This window comes from Capra hircus, chromosome 16 (assembly GCF_001704415.2).
Source record: "Capra hircus breed San Clemente chromosome 16, ASM170441v1, whole genome shotgun sequence".
NCBI lineage: Eukaryota > Metazoa > Chordata > Mammalia > Artiodactyla > Bovidae > Capra > Capra hircus.
In genome coordinates, this window is record NC_030823.1 from 41,914,882 (window position 1) to 41,932,746 (window position 17,865).

General features: G+C 40.8%; 1 protein-coding gene across 2 annotated transcripts in view; it reads right to left on the reverse strand.

Annotated features, from left to right (window-relative positions):
• UBE4B (ubiquitination factor E4B) overlaps positions 1-17,865 on the reverse strand; it is a 122,056-nt gene that overhangs the window by 39,711 nt on the left and 64,480 nt on the right. Inside the window, exons 8-13 of one of the 2 annotated variants that reach the window (XM_005690714.3) lie at positions 17,438-17,581; positions 9,355-9,496; positions 7,822-7,922; positions 6,711-6,825; positions 3,378-3,461; positions 505-561 (exon numbers count right to left, since the gene is read on the reverse strand). In XM_005690714.3, coding sequence (XP_005690771.2) covers positions 505-561; positions 3,378-3,461; positions 6,711-6,825; positions 7,822-7,922; positions 9,355-9,496; positions 17,438-17,581 — 643 coding nt within the window. The remainder of the gene's footprint in view (positions 1-504; positions 562-3,377; positions 3,462-6,710; positions 6,826-7,821; positions 7,923-9,354; positions 9,497-17,437; positions 17,582-17,865) is intronic. The other variant, XM_005690715.3, reaches the window with a different exon arrangement.

The window sequence follows — 17,865 nt, forward strand, 5'->3', positions numbered from 1 at the left end:
CTTTCTCATTTCAGATGGAGGAAAACCCTCTACATCTTTACAAGATGCCATTTCTTTTGTTTGTTTTGACCCCACGGCATGGGGATCCTAGTTCGCCAACCAGGGGTTGAACCTGCATCCCTGCACTGACAGGAGGATTCTTAACCACTGGACCTCCAGAGAAGTCCCTACAAGATATCCTTCTCATTCCTGTGTTTCAAGATATACTTTGATATCATTCAAATGAGCCAAAAGGACTCAAGGAAATGTTTCTAATAGGATGTGTCATTCTAGCTACACAATACTTACCCCCTAAAAAATCACAAAAGAAAGTAAATAATGTCACCCCGGGAAATAATGGGTGTGACAACAATGTAGCAGTTCCGAGTCACCCGCATGGATGACTCATATCCACATCTCACAAAAAATCTCTCAAGAGAGATTTTTCAGATACCATTACTTAAGGAATCTCCTCTATGCTATGTGTTCACTGAAAACATGCAAACCCATCGGGGTGGCACTTACCAAATTGCACACAGGGTGTGTCTTTCCAAACTTGGTTTCACAGAGCTCACCTAAAGCCTAGAGACAAGATCAGAAAAGGTCATTTAAGTGTATTTCATCCTAAACTGACTGCCGTGTGTATCGAGACATAGCTTTAATGCTGTTATAAATATGTATGCATTCCCTACAAAGTACTATACCTTCAGTGCTCTTCTGATGCATAAATACATGCTTGTTGTTAAAAAAAAAAAAACTTCAGATAAACGAAGTTAAAAAATGAGACTAAAAATCACTCATGAACTTTACCCTCAGAGATAACCTCTTATTTTGGCTACCAGCTTTCCAGACATATTTTTAACATATACACATAGAGAAAAATTAGTATATTCTTAAGTGGTTTTTTTATTTAACATCTTTCTATATCAAAAAGATATGTGTCATAAAACTAGATGGCTAGTCCTGCCAGTATTAAACAGGGTTATAAACAATTAAAATTCAGTAAGTTACCGGATCCACAATATAGTTGAAAGTATTCTTTGATTTCAAGATCCCTGGTTTTTTGAGAACCTCAACATTTTCCTTTGGGAACCCGATCATTCTAGGCACATAAACGCAGCTTACTATGCCACAGTCATACTAAAACCATTTTAACAGTGAATCTTAATTCCCTCTGTGATTTGGACGTTTTTATGAAAGCTGTTAAACCAACCGCTGGAAGCTTCTGAGTCAATGCATGCAGGCATGGACACATCTCTGAGAAAGAAATGTTCGCCTTGCCCGGAGCCAGGTTCCCAACTTCAGCTGCACTGTTAGGATCACCTGGGAAACCTCTGAAAGGCCAATGCCAGGCCATACCCGCACTACACCTCCAAAGAACTAAATCACAGTGCTTGAGCGTTAGGTAGAGGTATTTTTAAAAAGATACCCAGGTGATTCCAAGGTATAGCAAAGCTGGGATCCACTGACCTATAGGATAATGACCGTGATTCTTTCTGATCCTAGCTCCAAGGGTTTTCCTCTTCCTGACTCTGATTACTGCCCTTTCTCTCCTGCTTCACAAGCACCAATAATGACACAAAATAAAACTATTGTCTGTCATAATGGAGGCTTTTGTCTTTCAACCCAGAAGAACATTTTGTTGATATCTGACACTAAAAGCTCCTTACTGAAACATTAAGCTAATTCAAACCACAACAGAAAAGCCAACAATTCCAGGAGGGAATATTTACATAACACAGTGGTAATTCATGTGAACTGAAAGATTTCATCACTAAACTCAAATCATCAGATTATTCTACTTCCTTTTATGTGCCACAGACAGAACAATGTATGAGGATTCATAGAATTTCTTGGGGAACCTGAGTAACATGTGCAGTGGGAAGAACGCTGACATAAATTCATTCAAAATTATTTTTCAGACCACGACTTCCTGCCTCACTTTCTACTTCCGCAGCGTTGTGTTAATGTTTAGCCTCTTAGCTCAGTTTTGATTTTCTGAAATAGATAAATACATTTTTGTGTTCACATTGACCTTGGTGTAATATCTGATTATGTTGTTGGGGTTCTGATTTTTGCAGTAGATTACGAGCACTTTTGAAATGTGGTGCTAGAGAAGACTCTCTTGAGAGTCCCTTGGACTGCAAGGAGATCAAAACAGTCAATCTTAAAGGAAATCAGTCCTAAACATTCACTGGAAGGACTGATGCTGAAGCTGAAACTCCAATACTTTGCCCACCTGATGTGAAGCACTGACTCACTGGAAAAGACCCTGATGCTGGGAAAGACCGAAAGCAGGAGAAGGGGACAATAGAGGATAAGATGGTTGGATGGCATCACTGACTCGATGGACATGAGTTTGAGCAAGCTCTGGGAGCTGATGATGGACAGGGAAGCCTAGTGTTCTGCAGTCCACGAGGTCGCAGAGTCGGACACGACTGAGCGACTAAACTGAGCACTGTGTGGAAAGGCGCCTTGTCTCATGGGCTCCTGTGTCCCCTGGCTGGCATAGTGGGGGCCCTCAGGAAGCAAAGGATTAACGGCAAGATGGAATCAAGTCAGTAGAATGAGTAAAAGGAACAGAAGCAGCGAAACACATTAATTTAAACAAGGCCTTAATTTACACAAAGTTGTATTTATTCCCAGAGTTAACTGATTTAATGTTTTGATATTTTTCCTTCATACTTTTAGAATGAAAATTACTCAGTAAGGCTTCAAAGTACTTTTCTCACAAAATTTTAAAGAAGTGAATTCAGAGAAGAAAAAAGCCTCTTATTTTCTTTCTGGTGGTAATGTTTTCATGACAGTGGAGACCCTTGGTGAGAATCCAGCCGAAAGTTCTGTCCACAATTTACGCTTGCTCTAAGTGTCTGCAGGAGCTGAGAAGATCTGGGTTTTTCAAGTAAAGTCTGAAAGGAAGTGCACAGCCTCAGAAAATAGGGAAGATGAACAAGAGAAATCACTCAGTGATTTTCTGTACAAAGTCACTACATAAAGATAAAATTGTATTTCTTTTCTTAGTTTAACTCTTTTTAGTTGCATTTGTCTTAGTTCCTTTATTTTTCCCCCTAATTAACAAAATTTCATCCCAAATACATTATGCTCATTGCTAGGACAATCAGAAGGTTATCACCAATGATTAAGGTGAAGCACATCCAAATGCCTCCATCACTGACTCCTGTCTAGGACTCTGATGGTGCAATAGGTACCATGCTGATAACTGTCTTTACAGATGCATCTCACTGCCCAACAAACACTATGCATGGCCAATACAACGCTTTCACATTTTACATTTGAAAACAAGGCTGATCGAGGACCTGGAAGAGAAGTGGACGTTAAAATCATCTGGAAGAAAAACATCAACTGAATGGGTTATAGGAAAAAGAACAAAGCTTTACCATGAGGGGGTATTTAAAGTAGTCACTATCCAGGGAGCACTCTTTGGCAGCAAGAGCCAGGCCTTGTAAAATGGGGATAAAGATCTACAAGACAAAAAAAAAAAAATCATAAATGTAAGTTTAAGAAAATGCATGTCAAATAAAGTGCCAAATCTGCAAGTCCAGGCATTTGTACAGCTTCCCAAAGAAAGGCTGTTTTGCATAGAAAGGAGCCTAGAATCCAGCCACAGGGTGTTGTTTTGTCTTTTCGCAAGGCTGATCTTAAAGTAATATAGCTGAATCCTCCAGAAGAAACAGGTTTTGGTGAACCCCAAACCTCTGACAAGACTCCCTGGGATTTAACAGAAACTCACAATTTTGGAGTTTGCTCTAGGACTCTGCAGGGCTCCCTGCTCCAATCAACTAAACGCTGCACATCTCAGCAATGCATATGTTTCCAATTACCAAGCATCTACAGCCTATAAAGAAACTGGACTCAATGTTCCAGCATTTTCTCAACTCTGTCAACATTTTAAGAATTTTTTTGTTGCTATCCCCATATCTACATTTAATTCTTTCCATCTTTCCTTGTTTATTATGAAGAGAACAAGAAAAACAGTCCAACAATGGCTGTTACCTCAACTTTAATTATGTAGAACAAAAACATGGTTGGTAAATGTTGAAATTAAAAAAGAAAACTGTATTAGAATGCCTTAATTCCATAAAAGGTGTAACTGATACAGTAACCTGGTGTCGGAACTAAGGGCACTGAAATCTGAATGTTTAAGTTCATCATTAATACGAGGGCACAGGGACACCCTGCAGAATCTGCCCATCTTTAACTTTCACAGTACACTCTCTGAGCAGCACATGCAGGGAGCTGACTGGGATTCACAATTAATAACATTAAGCTGATAATGTTGTAAACAACAGCTGACAGTCTGAATATCAAGAGAACCAAAAAAAGGAGTTGCTAAAAAGCAACTAGAAAAACTAGAAAAATTCTCTTTCCTTCTAATTTCATCCTGTTGTCTGGAACACCTGTGTCATTTAAGGAGCACAGTATTAAAAAAAAGGTGCCCTGTGTTAGAAAGTGTCTTGAGATAGCAACACATCTCTTGAAGATAGATCACTCTAGTTCTTACAACTCAAACAATCAGGGTAGAAGTAACGTGCTTTCGTAAGTGAGCTAAAAATGGAGACGTAATGCTGAGGTGGAGGGGTGGGAAATGCCAAAGAAATAAAGGAAAAAAACAAACAGTAGTTCTAGAATTACCAAAAATAAATTTCACTATTGATCACCTAGAAAAGTCTTTTTCCCCAGGAATGCTATTAAGTAAAACTTGGGCACAATTTACAACTAGCAGTCAAAATATTACTAAACATAATATTTCTTCAAATATCAAACAGACTGTCTGTGTAACTTAACCATTTTAAGTAATTCTATTTTCAAATAAATACCTCCCAGCACTGATAAAAAATGCTCCAAGTGTTCATCACCAACTCTAAATTCTAGCTACTGTTTATTTCTGTTTATCTGTGAACATCTCAAACATTAAAGGCAGAATGAAATTTCAATCCAAAGATTTAATAATTCAGATCTACCACAATCTCAAGACAAAAAGCTAAAATGCTGTTTTTCAGGTCAGCAACTCCACTGGAGGCATCCCTGAGGAAAAACAAATGGTGACAGAGAAGATAAGACAAGGGATCAGAATTCTGTGGTTAAAAATAAACAGGTGTGCGGAGACTGCACAACATTGAGAAGGTACTGAGTGCCACAGAATGGGGCACTTTAGTGGTTGATTTTATATTACATGAGTTTCACCTCAACTAAAAAAAAAAGAGGTCATTTCATAGCTTCTATGTAAATTTCTCTATGAATAAAATAGTATAAGGTACCTCTTCTAGCTGATCCCTGGGCTTTTATAGTTAAAGCTACTCTGGATTCTTCAAATGATGTCTTTTCAAGCAAAAGTATTCTAATTTATGCATATTACACATAAAGCATAATGTATCACTTCAACCTTCCAATACAGCTATGTATTTTCATTGAGTTCTCTTAACTTTCTAGAAGAGGAAATCTCACTATAATGCCTGAAATATTCCTGTAAGTCAGTAAGACCATCATCTAAGATGTTGTTCAGTCACTAAATTGTGTCTGCAGGCGATAAATTCCAAGTATGGAGCACGCAACACCGACTGGAAATTGCACTGCTGGATTCTTCTTTTACTAGTATTTTGAAAACATACTTCCAGAGAATTCAAAGGCTTTAAGATGAATAGTTACAAACAATATTAGGTATTAAAAAAGGCCAAAAAGAATCATATCATTTATAGCTATTGTCTCTCTTATTCCTTCTAGAAGCAAAAAAAGAAATCACCAAACAGCAAATTGTAAGAAAGTCATAAACACCCTTTCATCAAGGGAAACAGCTCTGTGCAATTGCTGTGGCAAAGTGCTTATTTTAGAACACAGGCCACAGGCCAGTCATCAACATTCATGCCAAAGTTTCACCTTGGAAAAAACCTTTGAGACTAAATTTACTAAAGTGAAGTGAAGTGAAAGTTGCTCAGTCATGTCCGACTCTGTGACCTCATGGAGTCCATGGAATTCTCCAGGCCAGAATACTGGAGTGGGTGAGCCGTTCCCTTCTCCAAGGGATCGTCCCAACCCAGGTCTCATGCATCACAGGATTCTTTACCAGCTAAGCCATCAGGGAAGAAACCTTTGAGACTAAGTTTATTAGCTATTATTATTATTAAGCTTTATTATTAAATATTGCATATCTTCATTTCCACTTGACTTTACACAGTGGGATACCAAAAAACGTATGGATACTTAATGAATGAAGTAATCCGTAAGATCTGAGATATCATTTCCAGGCCAATAACAAGAAGACATTCTATGTGACATGTGGACGGCTGCTGAGCTAATCAGCTAAATCAGCTAGGTCTCTGATTTAATATTAATCTTTTTTGTAAATTCATAGAATGAATTTTTAACACTACTTAACGCACATCATGTCTTATACTATCTCTTGGTAGTGTTTTAAAAGCTTGAAATCAGAGACAGGACCTTATATTTCTTCTAATCTCCTAAAGTACTTGGCACAGACTGTGTTTAAAATATTTTGATGCTTAACTGATGAGCTGAAATGGACACATGATTTGAACAATGCAGCTGTCAATCTGATCTCAAGGCAGGAAACCTGGGGAGCGCTCTCTGAGCAAATAACGTGTGTATGTTCAAATTCTGGAACCCAAGATTTCAATATATGCTGTCTCTAGAAATCTACCTTGGCAGAAAAGCTTCTAAGCCAAATGTTTCAATAGTGAATACACAAAACCTACCTGCTTGAACACTTCTTCATCCTGGTGAGTGGTTCTCACCAGCTCCTGGATGAAACCATATGGGAGGTTCCTACACAACATGTACGGCACTAGGAAGGACGGCTGCTGCAGGGACCTGCGGATCCAGAAAGTCAAGGGCTCTGATGAATCAACTCATCACTCAGTAACTACAGGACACACAAAATGCCATGCGGCTGACAATCACAGGTCAAGCTTCAGATCTCCCAAATAGGCCACACAATAGATAGTCAATAGTTGAGGCAAAAGATCACCCTTTTTACTGTTAGAACAATCACGTTGTGGGCTCTTCAGTGAGAAGTTACAGAAAGTTTCAAAGAATGCATCTTTTTCTCCATATGGCCCTTTAAGAATAAAGCACTAGAAAAACCAAAGTACTGTATGTCTCTTTTATGCCTCATCCAATACGGGGCGGGGGGGAGATTAGCAAGCTGAAGACTTCTTTAAGCTGTTATTAACTCTAACCATGGGGATAGTGTTTTTAGTACATATGTATCTTTTTTTCTTTTTTCTGACACATTTCAAAAATGGTTATGATACAGAAAATAATACAAGGTGATCCAGAATGAATAAATACTGCAACTGTGCCAATTTTCCTTCAGATATTTTTCATAAGAGAAATGAAATACAGAAATACTCTTTTATTAAACTTGAAACTTTATGGGATCCTCCAAACAAAAATTAATAATGTAGGACATTGTGGGTGATCCCTATATTACCTATTCCACTACCATTCTTTATTGCTGGATAACAGAAATTGATTGTATGACACATGGAAAGTGAGGCTCTGTATTTTTTTTTCCAAGTATCTGTACTGCTTTCAAGCAGCTGCTTTTAAACTAAGTGAGTAATTTCTTACCCCGATGTCAACACATTTCAACAACACAATCTATCTCAATAAAGCACACGAAATGTTTTATTTTCATAGTATCTTAGAGAAACAAAGGGACCTCAGAGACCATCTCGTCAACCGTTCATTTCACAGACGAGGAAGTGAGCTAGGCAATCTGGTGCAACATGGCTGGGCAGTCTGTGTCCACGGAAGGAGAGGCCCTCTCGCTGCAAACAGCAAGCACACATTGGTTGCTCATACCTTGGCTGTGTGAGGGACCCCTGGAGTACTAATGCAGTGTGGGATATGCACTGTGAGCGGATGTTGCTCAGAAGCTGGCTGACTGCTGGCTGGCTGCACATCTGCAAAGACAGGTCGGGGTGAGGACTACAAAGACAAACAGAATAATCCCATGCAGTTAAAAACTGACAGAAGAGTCAGAAGAGATGGCTGTGCAGGAAAAGGCATCTTTTTCTCTTCCTTTATTGATGATGAACAAGCTAGATTAACTGCATCATCCAAGCATACTGCCTCTGCTAAAACCTATAGTTAGAGAAGAAGCAGAGGCTTGAGGTGACCATGCAGGGGTTACAAAAACAGGCCCACTCTCTGCTTTTGCTAAGGTTAACTGCAAAAAACTCCAAGAGGCCCTTCACAAATATGAACTAACATGTAGAGAACTGGATTAATTTCTAATGGAAAACGAGAACTAGAAATGAATGGGGAAGGAAGGGAGATAAACTGGGAGACTGGGATTGACATATACACACTATATGTAAAACAGATAATAATAAGGACCGACTGTATAGCACAGGGAACTCTACATAATACTCTTAATGACTTACATGGGAAAAGAATCAAAAAAGAGCGGATATATGTGTATGTATAACTGGTTCACTTTGCTGTACACCTGAAACTAACACAACATTGTAAATCAGCTATGAAAGTGAAAGTGTTAGGTGCTCAGTCATATCCAACTCTGCGACTCCATGGACTGTGGCCCACCAGGCTCCTCTGTCCATGGGGATTCTCCAGGTAAGAATACTGGAGTGGGTTGCCATGCCCTCCTCTAGGGGATCTTCCCACCCAGGGCTTGAACTTGGGTCTCCAGTATTACAGACAGAATCTTTACTGTCTGAGCCACTATATGTCACTGAAAATTTAAAGGAAAAAAAAAATGAATGAAAAGGAAACAGGATTGAAATGAGATATTCATTCAGAATGAAACAGTAGAAAAAGTGTAGCTTTCTGAGTTTAAACCAGCTTCTCAATTTATGTGACTCTGGACAATTATAGGTAACCCCCTTTTTTGCAAAGTTCACTTTACGCTGCTTCGCTTTTAGGGAAGACCAATGGTAGTATGTATTAGATCCCTGTGAGGTGCAATGAAAAAAAAATAATACTTATATTACACTGGCCTAATGAACAACTGTGAAAACCTAAGTTCATGGAGACCTAGCAAAGTGTGTGATGGTTGACAGGTACTCTATAAATGTTTTATTATGATTACAACAGACTATGAGAAGTTATCATAGTGTTAAGTCATTGGTGATAGTAGCATTTGGCCCTGTCACGTCTTCCCTCCACTAGGACATGAGCTCCAGAAGCACTGGGATCTCCATCTGTTTGGTTCATTAATCCAGCCCAGCTTCTACTGTAGTGCCCGACCTATGACATGCTCAGTAAGCACTGTACTGATTGAAAAAATGAATCTAATTAAGGGCTTAGAAAACAATTATTTATCCAATATATAGCCAGGTTTTGTGGGTTTTAAGTGAATCTATTTCATATTACCTTTGGTGCTTTTTTTTCCTCTATTCCAACTCGGTCAAAACACTCGATGAGGTAGTTCAGCATGTCTGTCTCCTTGCACGTTTCAATGGTGAAATGGTCGCTGTAGGAATCCCAAGTACTTGCCCCACCAGAGGCTCCCAGACTTTGGAGAAAAGAAAAGGGATGGTTTTGATCTGTTCTCCGTAAACCACATGACAGAGCTCGCAATGCTGTAGCAGAAAGCCTGTTAGGGTCCCCGCACCCAGGACAAAGCACAGACCCCATGCGCCTGCGCCTGGAGCTGACTGCTGGCTTCACCTGCTCCAACAACAGAGTCCAACAACAGAGATTTTCAGGAAACATTATATTGACCTAAGAAGAAAGTCTGTCCAGAAATCCAGCATCTCATCTTTTCAGGAACAGCACCTTACAAAACCAGGAGGACTAAGAACTGGTACTAAGCACCAGGAATTTGAAGGGATACCACACGTATGTAAATCCAACTGGCCAGCTGTGCTCGGGCTGACTTGCAGATTAAAGCCAGCCTGTGCTGTTAGGCAAGCAAAGTCTTTAGGAGTGAAGTTACAAAGGGACTGACAAAACACCCCTCCCTCCTTCCTAATGTCTAGCATACATCTCAAAGCCTTTATGCAGCATTTGGCAACAGGACCAGAACTTAGGAAAACTGTCCAGTTAGAAGGAGACGTGAAAATATTTGTTATCAATACAAATTTTCCAAAACGTTTAGTGAAAGGGACAAAGTAGTATTAGTCAAAACAAAACAAAAACCCTGTGCTAGGAGTATCCAAACTTGCATTCTATCCCCAGCTCTACTGTGTACTTGTTACTTGAACCCAGAACTTCCATCTCACCTGCACTGAGGTTAAGTGAAATCATGTGAAGGTGCTTTCTCAAATACAGACAGGATACAATGAGAGGGCCCTGTTTCTATTAAAACTATTCTCTGAGACCATTATCATGAGGGTTGCTGCTGCTGCTGCTGCTAAGTCGCTTCAGTTGCGTCCGACTCTGTGCCACCTTGAAGACAGCAGCCCACCAGGCTCCCCTGTCCCTGGGATCTTCCAGGCAAGAATACTGGAGTGGGTTGCCATTTCTTTTCCAATGCATGAAAGTGAAAAGTGAAATATAAGTCACTCAGTCGTGTCCGACTCCTAGCGACCCCATGGACTGCAGCCTACTAGGCTCCTCCGTCCATGGGATTTTCCAGGCAAGAGTACTGGAGTGGGCTGCCATTGCCTTCTCCATATCGTAAGGGTTAGCTGTTAGGAAAACAAAGTTTAGATCGATTTATCAATAGGTCAAATACCAAATGTGATGTTCAACTCACAAATTTGATAGACATAAAAGATACAAAAAGATTAACCACGGCATAGGAAGAGGCCAGGAATTTTGAAATGAAGAGGAATGAAAAGATATAAATATAACTACAGCAACAAAAAAAGTTACATGTGAAAGATGATAAAGAATCTTTGGGATTTGGGAGAATGGCATTGAAACGTATACTATCATGTAAGAAACGAATCGCTAGTCTAGGTTCGATACAGGATACAGGATGCTTGGGGATGGTGCACTGGGAAGACCCAGAGAGATGATATGGGGAGGATGGTGGGAGAGGGGCTCAGGGTTGGGAACTCATGTACACCTGTGGTGGATTCATGTCAATGTATGGCAAAACCAATACAGTATTGTAAAGTAAAAAAATAAAATTTAAATTAAAAAAAAAAAAGAATCTTTGGGATGGTATTGGAATATTTCATTTAAAAAAGATGAAAACAGGTGGTCCAGGGTTTAAGAATTCGCCTGCCAATTCAGGGGACATTGGTTCAATCTCTAGTCCAGGAGGACTGCACACGCCAAGGGGCAACTTGAGCTATGCGCCGTAAGTACTGAAGCCCACACACTCTAGAGCCCATGCTTGGCAACAAGAGAAGCCAGTGCAATGAGAAGGCCCGAGCACCCCAACAAAGGGCAGCCCCCGCTCACCACAACTAGAGAAAGCTCAAATAGCAATGAAGACCAGGTGCAGCCAAAAATTAAATAAATGAGTAAATAAACGAAAAGATGAAAACAACGACAAGGCTTTAAATCCAAGGCTCTCAGGCCAGAGACCTGTAAATCTACAATTTACTTCCTACGCAAGTCTGATAGAGGGAGGAGAGGACAGGAGGTTGAGAAGCAGCCAGTACCCTTCTGACTGGGCAGATAAGGGACCCACCCTCAAAGTGCCACACCAGAGACAAAGATGGGCAGTCCAGGGTGGCAAACATCAAAAAAAAAACCCAAAACAATTAATTCTTGTGCCTTCACATCAGTAAGAGATACACTTCATGAATTAATGTAAGATCTGGCATCTGTTCGTTGGCCAGACAACAGAAAGATGAGGACGGTAACAAAGCAAAGCAAAAAAAAAAATTAAAAACCTCTAACAAGACAGAAAAACCCACCCATAAATACAAGAAGTATGGTGAAACCGCAGAAGGAGAAAGGGGGGGAAAAATACTTGGTCTTTCCTGCAGCCATCTCGCTCTCATGCTATCTGCCATCCTTCCCTCTTCCATCTGAGGTTCGTGACTCCATTCCCTGCACTTCCCAAAGATGAAATTTGCGGATAAAAGTTTCTATATACAGTTTGCTATACACAATTTGCTAGATACAGTTAAGGTTCATCTTCCTTTGAGAAGCGCTCACAGAAGCAATGAAAATAGACCTTCCTCATGTTGAAAATGAAATATTTAAACTAAATATTTCCCTGATAATAAGGTCCATCTTTCTCACGTTTTCATTTCTGAAATGGAAAGCATCTTATATTTGATGTCAATAGGTCCTTGCCGTTTGCAACAAGCCAGTCTAACGCAGTGCCCTTGATCAACAGTGGGAGTCAGCATGCATCGACAGTCATTAGCCAACATACTCCCTTTCATTTTAACTTAAGAGTTGAACACCTCAAAGTCAACCAAAATGCCTTCACAAACATTTTGCAAAGACATGAAAAGACATGATGATGTGTGCAGAGGACTGCCAGGCAAGACAAAGAAAGACATTCAGAATCTATCAGAGAATTTTCAAAGCTGAAAGAGGTTGATGTATGTTGTGATCATCTGTCAGGCACCAAATAACACTTCCAGCGGACTTTCAAGAGAAGAGAAAGAAAGAAATGAAACAAGAGTTTAACCAAATAGTAAACACAGAGTAAAACCCAGTATTCATCAATGTTTCCAAACTATGAGATCAGTCTTAAGGATGCTGAAGTAGATCGCAAGCAAGGCGGTCGGTCAGTCTCACCAGTGCTGGGAATGACTGCCAATGGTCAAAATTGGTTTACAGGGGTCTCTAGATTCAAACTCAGAGAGCTGAACTCAGGTTCTAAATGTGATCCTGGAGGAAAAAGGTGTGTACAGTTTAAACACATTAAATTTATGCTATCAACAGACATGTAAAAAAAATGTTTTAAAATACTATTTCATTTTTTCTCTAAAAATGTTGCTACAAAATTCATGATGCCTTTACCACTGTGACATGTGGAATATGACACTGGAAATCTGCCATGTTTAAGTCCTAAGGGTATCTAGAAAATGATACCTCCTTCTGGGAGAATACAGGAACCATTTTCTGATAACTACATCAACAATCCAACTGAATAATGTAATTACTTCACATGATGTAAATACAGTGGAATCCTTCTGAAAACACAAGGAAAATACATCTGGAGATTTATATATGTATCATATCTGTGCAAACTGAATCTCATTTTAAATGGACCAAAAAACCTAGTTTCCTAAAAGGATTCTGTGGCAGTTCCTTTTCTTCCGTGATGGGAATAATCACTCCACATTTTCTTTTTTAGACGCAGACTTTGGAATGGCTTATTTTCTCAATGCAAGGAAAGGGAGAGCTGGGCAGGGATAAGCAATGTAAATCCCCTGAACAAACGTCTGCATTGTTGAAGCCCATGGGGGCAGCACCACGATGAAACTGATCAAGACCTTGTTTATGTGGCAACTACACCCTCTATAATGCAGACAGGTTTTTAAACAGTCTTTACTGAGTTTATTACAACACTGCTTCTGCTTTATGTTTGGTTTTTTGGTCCCAAGGTATGTGGCATCTTAGCTCCCTGACCAGAGATCAAACTTATACCCCTGCATTGTAAAGCCAAGGCTGGACTGCCAGGGAAGTCCCCTGAGGGGAGATAGTTTTTAAAAAAATAATATAGAAGTACTATGAAGAAATGAGTATAGATGTCAGAGAGAGGCAGGAACAGTGTCTGTGTGTACACATGGGAGATGTGTGTGTGTGTGTCTGTACACACAGGAGATACGTGTGTGTGTGTATACACAGGAGATGTAGGGTCCTAGGCTTTGGGTCTAACCCTGTGGGAGAAGGGGAATCACTGGAGGTTGGAGGACAGACATGGTGGAAAGATTCTGACTTATGACCAATAGAAATAAGAGGAGAAATATCAGTATTTTTCACTGTTTGGTAGTTTGTGCTTAGTCACTCAGTTGTGTCCGTTTGCTAGTTTACTCTTTTTCTATTCACACAGGCTCATGATGTTCAAGATCTAATCTCCTTCACTGAAATATCTAAGCAATGAAAAAAGAATCCCAATAAACAGAAGAAAAAGAAAAATGTCTTTCTAGTCATCAACTTCCTAGGAAACAATAAGAAAACGCTTTCTCAGAATAATTACTTTATCTTCTTTTTTCCTCTGTTATCTTTATTACAAGAAAACTCTCATTTCACTTATTTTCATTCCTTCAAGAAGTAGCTCCTTATAACTCATATAGCTTTTTTCAGAGTACTACGAAACATTCCAGAAGGAATGTTGTTTTTCTTTTATTAATCCTTATCATCACCACTATAAAGAATTAATACAGGGCTGTATTTCCCAACTACCTCTCAAAAGATGTACAAGCCTTTGACTGCACTGGGCCAGCAGAAGGGGAGACTAATACAATCCCTGTTGACAGCTGTTTCTACAGCACTGACCCTACTGGGTGAGAAGAAGGTGTTAAAATTGCTTACTTCCTAGTAAATAAAATTCTGAGAAGATCAATTAGACAGGGGGAAAGAAAAAGCTCTTTGCTGATCACCCAAATTATTAAGAATCTTTTTTTTGCTACTTCTCTGTTCTGACCCTACATGCATTCTCACGTTCTTCTCTATTTGCTTCATGTGCTAAATATGATTATGCCCTGTCCTTTTACATTCTTTTTGATGTCTATTCAGAATTTATAATTTCTAAAACCTGGACAGATGAGATTTCATTTTAACAGCCAGCAAAGTACCTGCCCAGAGAAGGCAATGGCACCCCACTCCAGTACTCTTGCCTGGAAAATCCCATGGACGGAGGAGCCTGGTAGGCTGCGGTCCATGAGGTCGCTAAGAGTCGGACACGACTAAGCGACTTCACTTTCACTTTTCACTTTCATGCACTGGAGAAGGAAATGGCAACCCACTCCAGTATTCTTGCCTGGAGAATCCCAGGGACCGGGGAGCCTGGTGGGCTGCCGTCTATGGGGTCACACAGAATTGAACACGACTGAAGTGACGCAGCAGCAGCAGCAGCAAAGTACTTGCCAACCAACTGGAGTGGAATTTTGTGATTAAGAAGGAAAATGTTGGCGCTTTCTTGCCAAGGAAAAGAACACATGCATAAACTCTGGGCAGTGAAATAACTGCTAAGAAATGAGAATAATCCAAGTCCTACTGGGCAAACACGGAGAAGTCAGAGGCAACTCAGTATGCTGGGTGGCATGTGAGATCTGGATTCCAGCTCTGCCTTCTTCTAGTTATGAGACTAACCTCAATGAAGGTTATTGCTGAAGCCGAAGCTCCAATACTTTGGCCATCTAATGTGAAGAGCTGACTCACTGGAAAAGATACTAACGCTGGAAAAGACCGATGATAGTAGAAGAACGGAGCAACAAAGGATGAGATGGTTGGATGGCATCACTGACTCAATGGACATGAGTTTGAGCAAGCTCTGGGAGATGGTAAAGGACAGGGAGGCCTGGCGTGCTGCACTCCATGGGGTCGCAAAGAGTCGGGCATGACTGAGCGAGTGAACAACAACCACCTTCCTGAACCTGCCCACATTTCCCTGCAGTAACTAGAGGCCCTGCTGTGAGGATCAGAGGAATAACGTATACACACAGCTGACAGAGCACCTGGGACGTGATGCTCAATAACTATTCGCAGCTGTGAGTACATAATCAGTAAGTAAGTTGTTTCTCCTTGTAGGTGTCAAATCTAGATCTGAGACAAGGCTGGATGTTAGAAGTCTAGAGAGGAATTAGGTAAAGCAGCATATAATCTAATATCTTTGTTAGAGAAAGCTGGAATTAAATAGGCAAGGGAGAGACAGTATTTCCCCCACAGATACCTTACAGTAAAACAGAAAACAAAGCAGTTTTATCACGTATAGGAACTGACTCCTAACTAGGATGGCTGCTGCACTACCATGATCATGGGAGAAGGTGTCTGTGCATGCGCGCTCAGTTGTGGCCGACTCCACAGCCCCATGGACTGTAACCCGCCAGGCTCCTCTGTCCACGGGATTTCCCAGGCAAGAGCAGTGGAGTGGGCTGCCATCTCCTCCTTTAGGGATCCTCCTGACCCAGGGATTGAATCCAAGTCTCCTGTATCTCTTGCACTGCAGGCGGATTTTTCACTGTTGAGCCATCTACATGAAAAAGACACTTCCACCTTTGGGAAATTTACTTGAGAAACAGTGATACAACATTCAACCTAATACAAATATCAACCTTCCTGAATCAATATTCAACCCTGTGCCAATATCCCTCTCTCTCTCTTTATAGACCTCTCTAATGATTCTTCTGAACACTGTCGAGTTGAATGTAGTGTGCCGCACCCCTACCACCATCTCTATTTATAGCTTGGAGTTATTTCTGAATACTGCTGGGCACAAATACCAACTCAGTCCAGATGAAACTTCAATTTAAGAGCAAAATTGTAAGACGATGAATCAGAGGCTTAGAGAGAAGGTGCTATTATATTTTTTTGCTCAAAGTTACCTAGAAGGTCCAAGCCATCTTTTCCACTCTGTTTTCAGGGGTGAAACTTCAGCAACATTGTGAGCTCTGTTTTAGCCTCTGCAGCCATTCCTCAGGCTAGGTTGTCTAAACAAACAGGGTCTGGCTTCACTGGGATCAGGGAAGCGAAGTGACTGATTAGCGAAGTTTAAGATTAGCAGTGAAGAGTGCTTCCCTGGTGGTTCAATGGTAAAGAATTCGTCTGCCAGCGCAGGTGACATGAGTTCAATCCTTGGTCCAGGAAGAGCCCACATGCTGAACAGCAACTAAGCCCCTGTGCAACCGCTATTAAGCCTGTGCTCTAGAGCCTGGAAGCTGCAACTACTGAAGCCCTCTAGCCCTAGAGCCTGTGCTCCGCAGTAAGAGCAGCCACCACAGTGAGAAGCCTAAGCACCTCAACTAGACAGCAGCCCCTATTCGCTGCCAACTAGTGAAAAGCTGATCTGAAGCAAACGAAGACCCAGCATAGCCAAAAAATAAAGATTAGAAGTCAAAGCAGAATTACAGTTATAAAAGAGAGAATACGACCCCATGTGCTCTTCAACAGACGGCCCGGAGTGAGCTGAGAGGGACACATACACACACACACAAGTCCCAGCCCCTGCGCCATTCCTGAAGAGCAGCAATCCATGCAACTGTACATAAGAAAACACGCCTCCCAGAGCACATGTTGCTTACATCTGGTAGCCCGCAAGAACACTCTCCTAATAAAATAAATGAAGGGTCTCTTATTTTAGATCTTAGGGCAGGTGAACTTGATGTCTAACCTGTTGTTCATGTTCTTGACAAATGATTATAAGTTGTTCTCCAAACTTGCCAGGCAACAACTATGAAAACGTGCCACTTTACCCTCATGAGAAGTTCCTAATGCTTGAGTACATGTGGAGCTTCTCACATCTGGACTCACCAGGGCACCTCATTTGACTCTACCCTGTATGGATTCAGAGCACGCCTCTAATTAGGAATTATAAACGTTAGTTCCTAAGCACCTAGGCACATGCAGAGGTAAGACTCCATTCCTCTGATACCTGGACCCAAACTGGACACAAGAAAACTCATCACCACCACCACCACCTTCATCATCACCACCATCATCATCATCTTCTTCATCTTCGTCACTACTGTCACCAGAAAGTGCGAGGAAGAGGAAGGAGAAAGGACTGTCGTACATACTACCGTAACAAAAGCAAAAAAATGTCATCAGGGAACAAAGGAAAACAAGGAGGAGGAAAGCTTTTACAACCACTGGCCTTTTAATTAAATCATAGGCTACAACTTTTGTCTACTGATATGCAGAAAAATAATTCACCTACATTATATAAAGGCCAGGAAACACTTGATGGGAAGGAGGGCAGTGGATTAATGGAGTTTGGATACTGCTTCTTTCTAAGGGGCTGAAAAGAAAGCGTCAAGGCATAACTACTGGCCAGAGGTAAGGTATCTGCTCACTCGACCC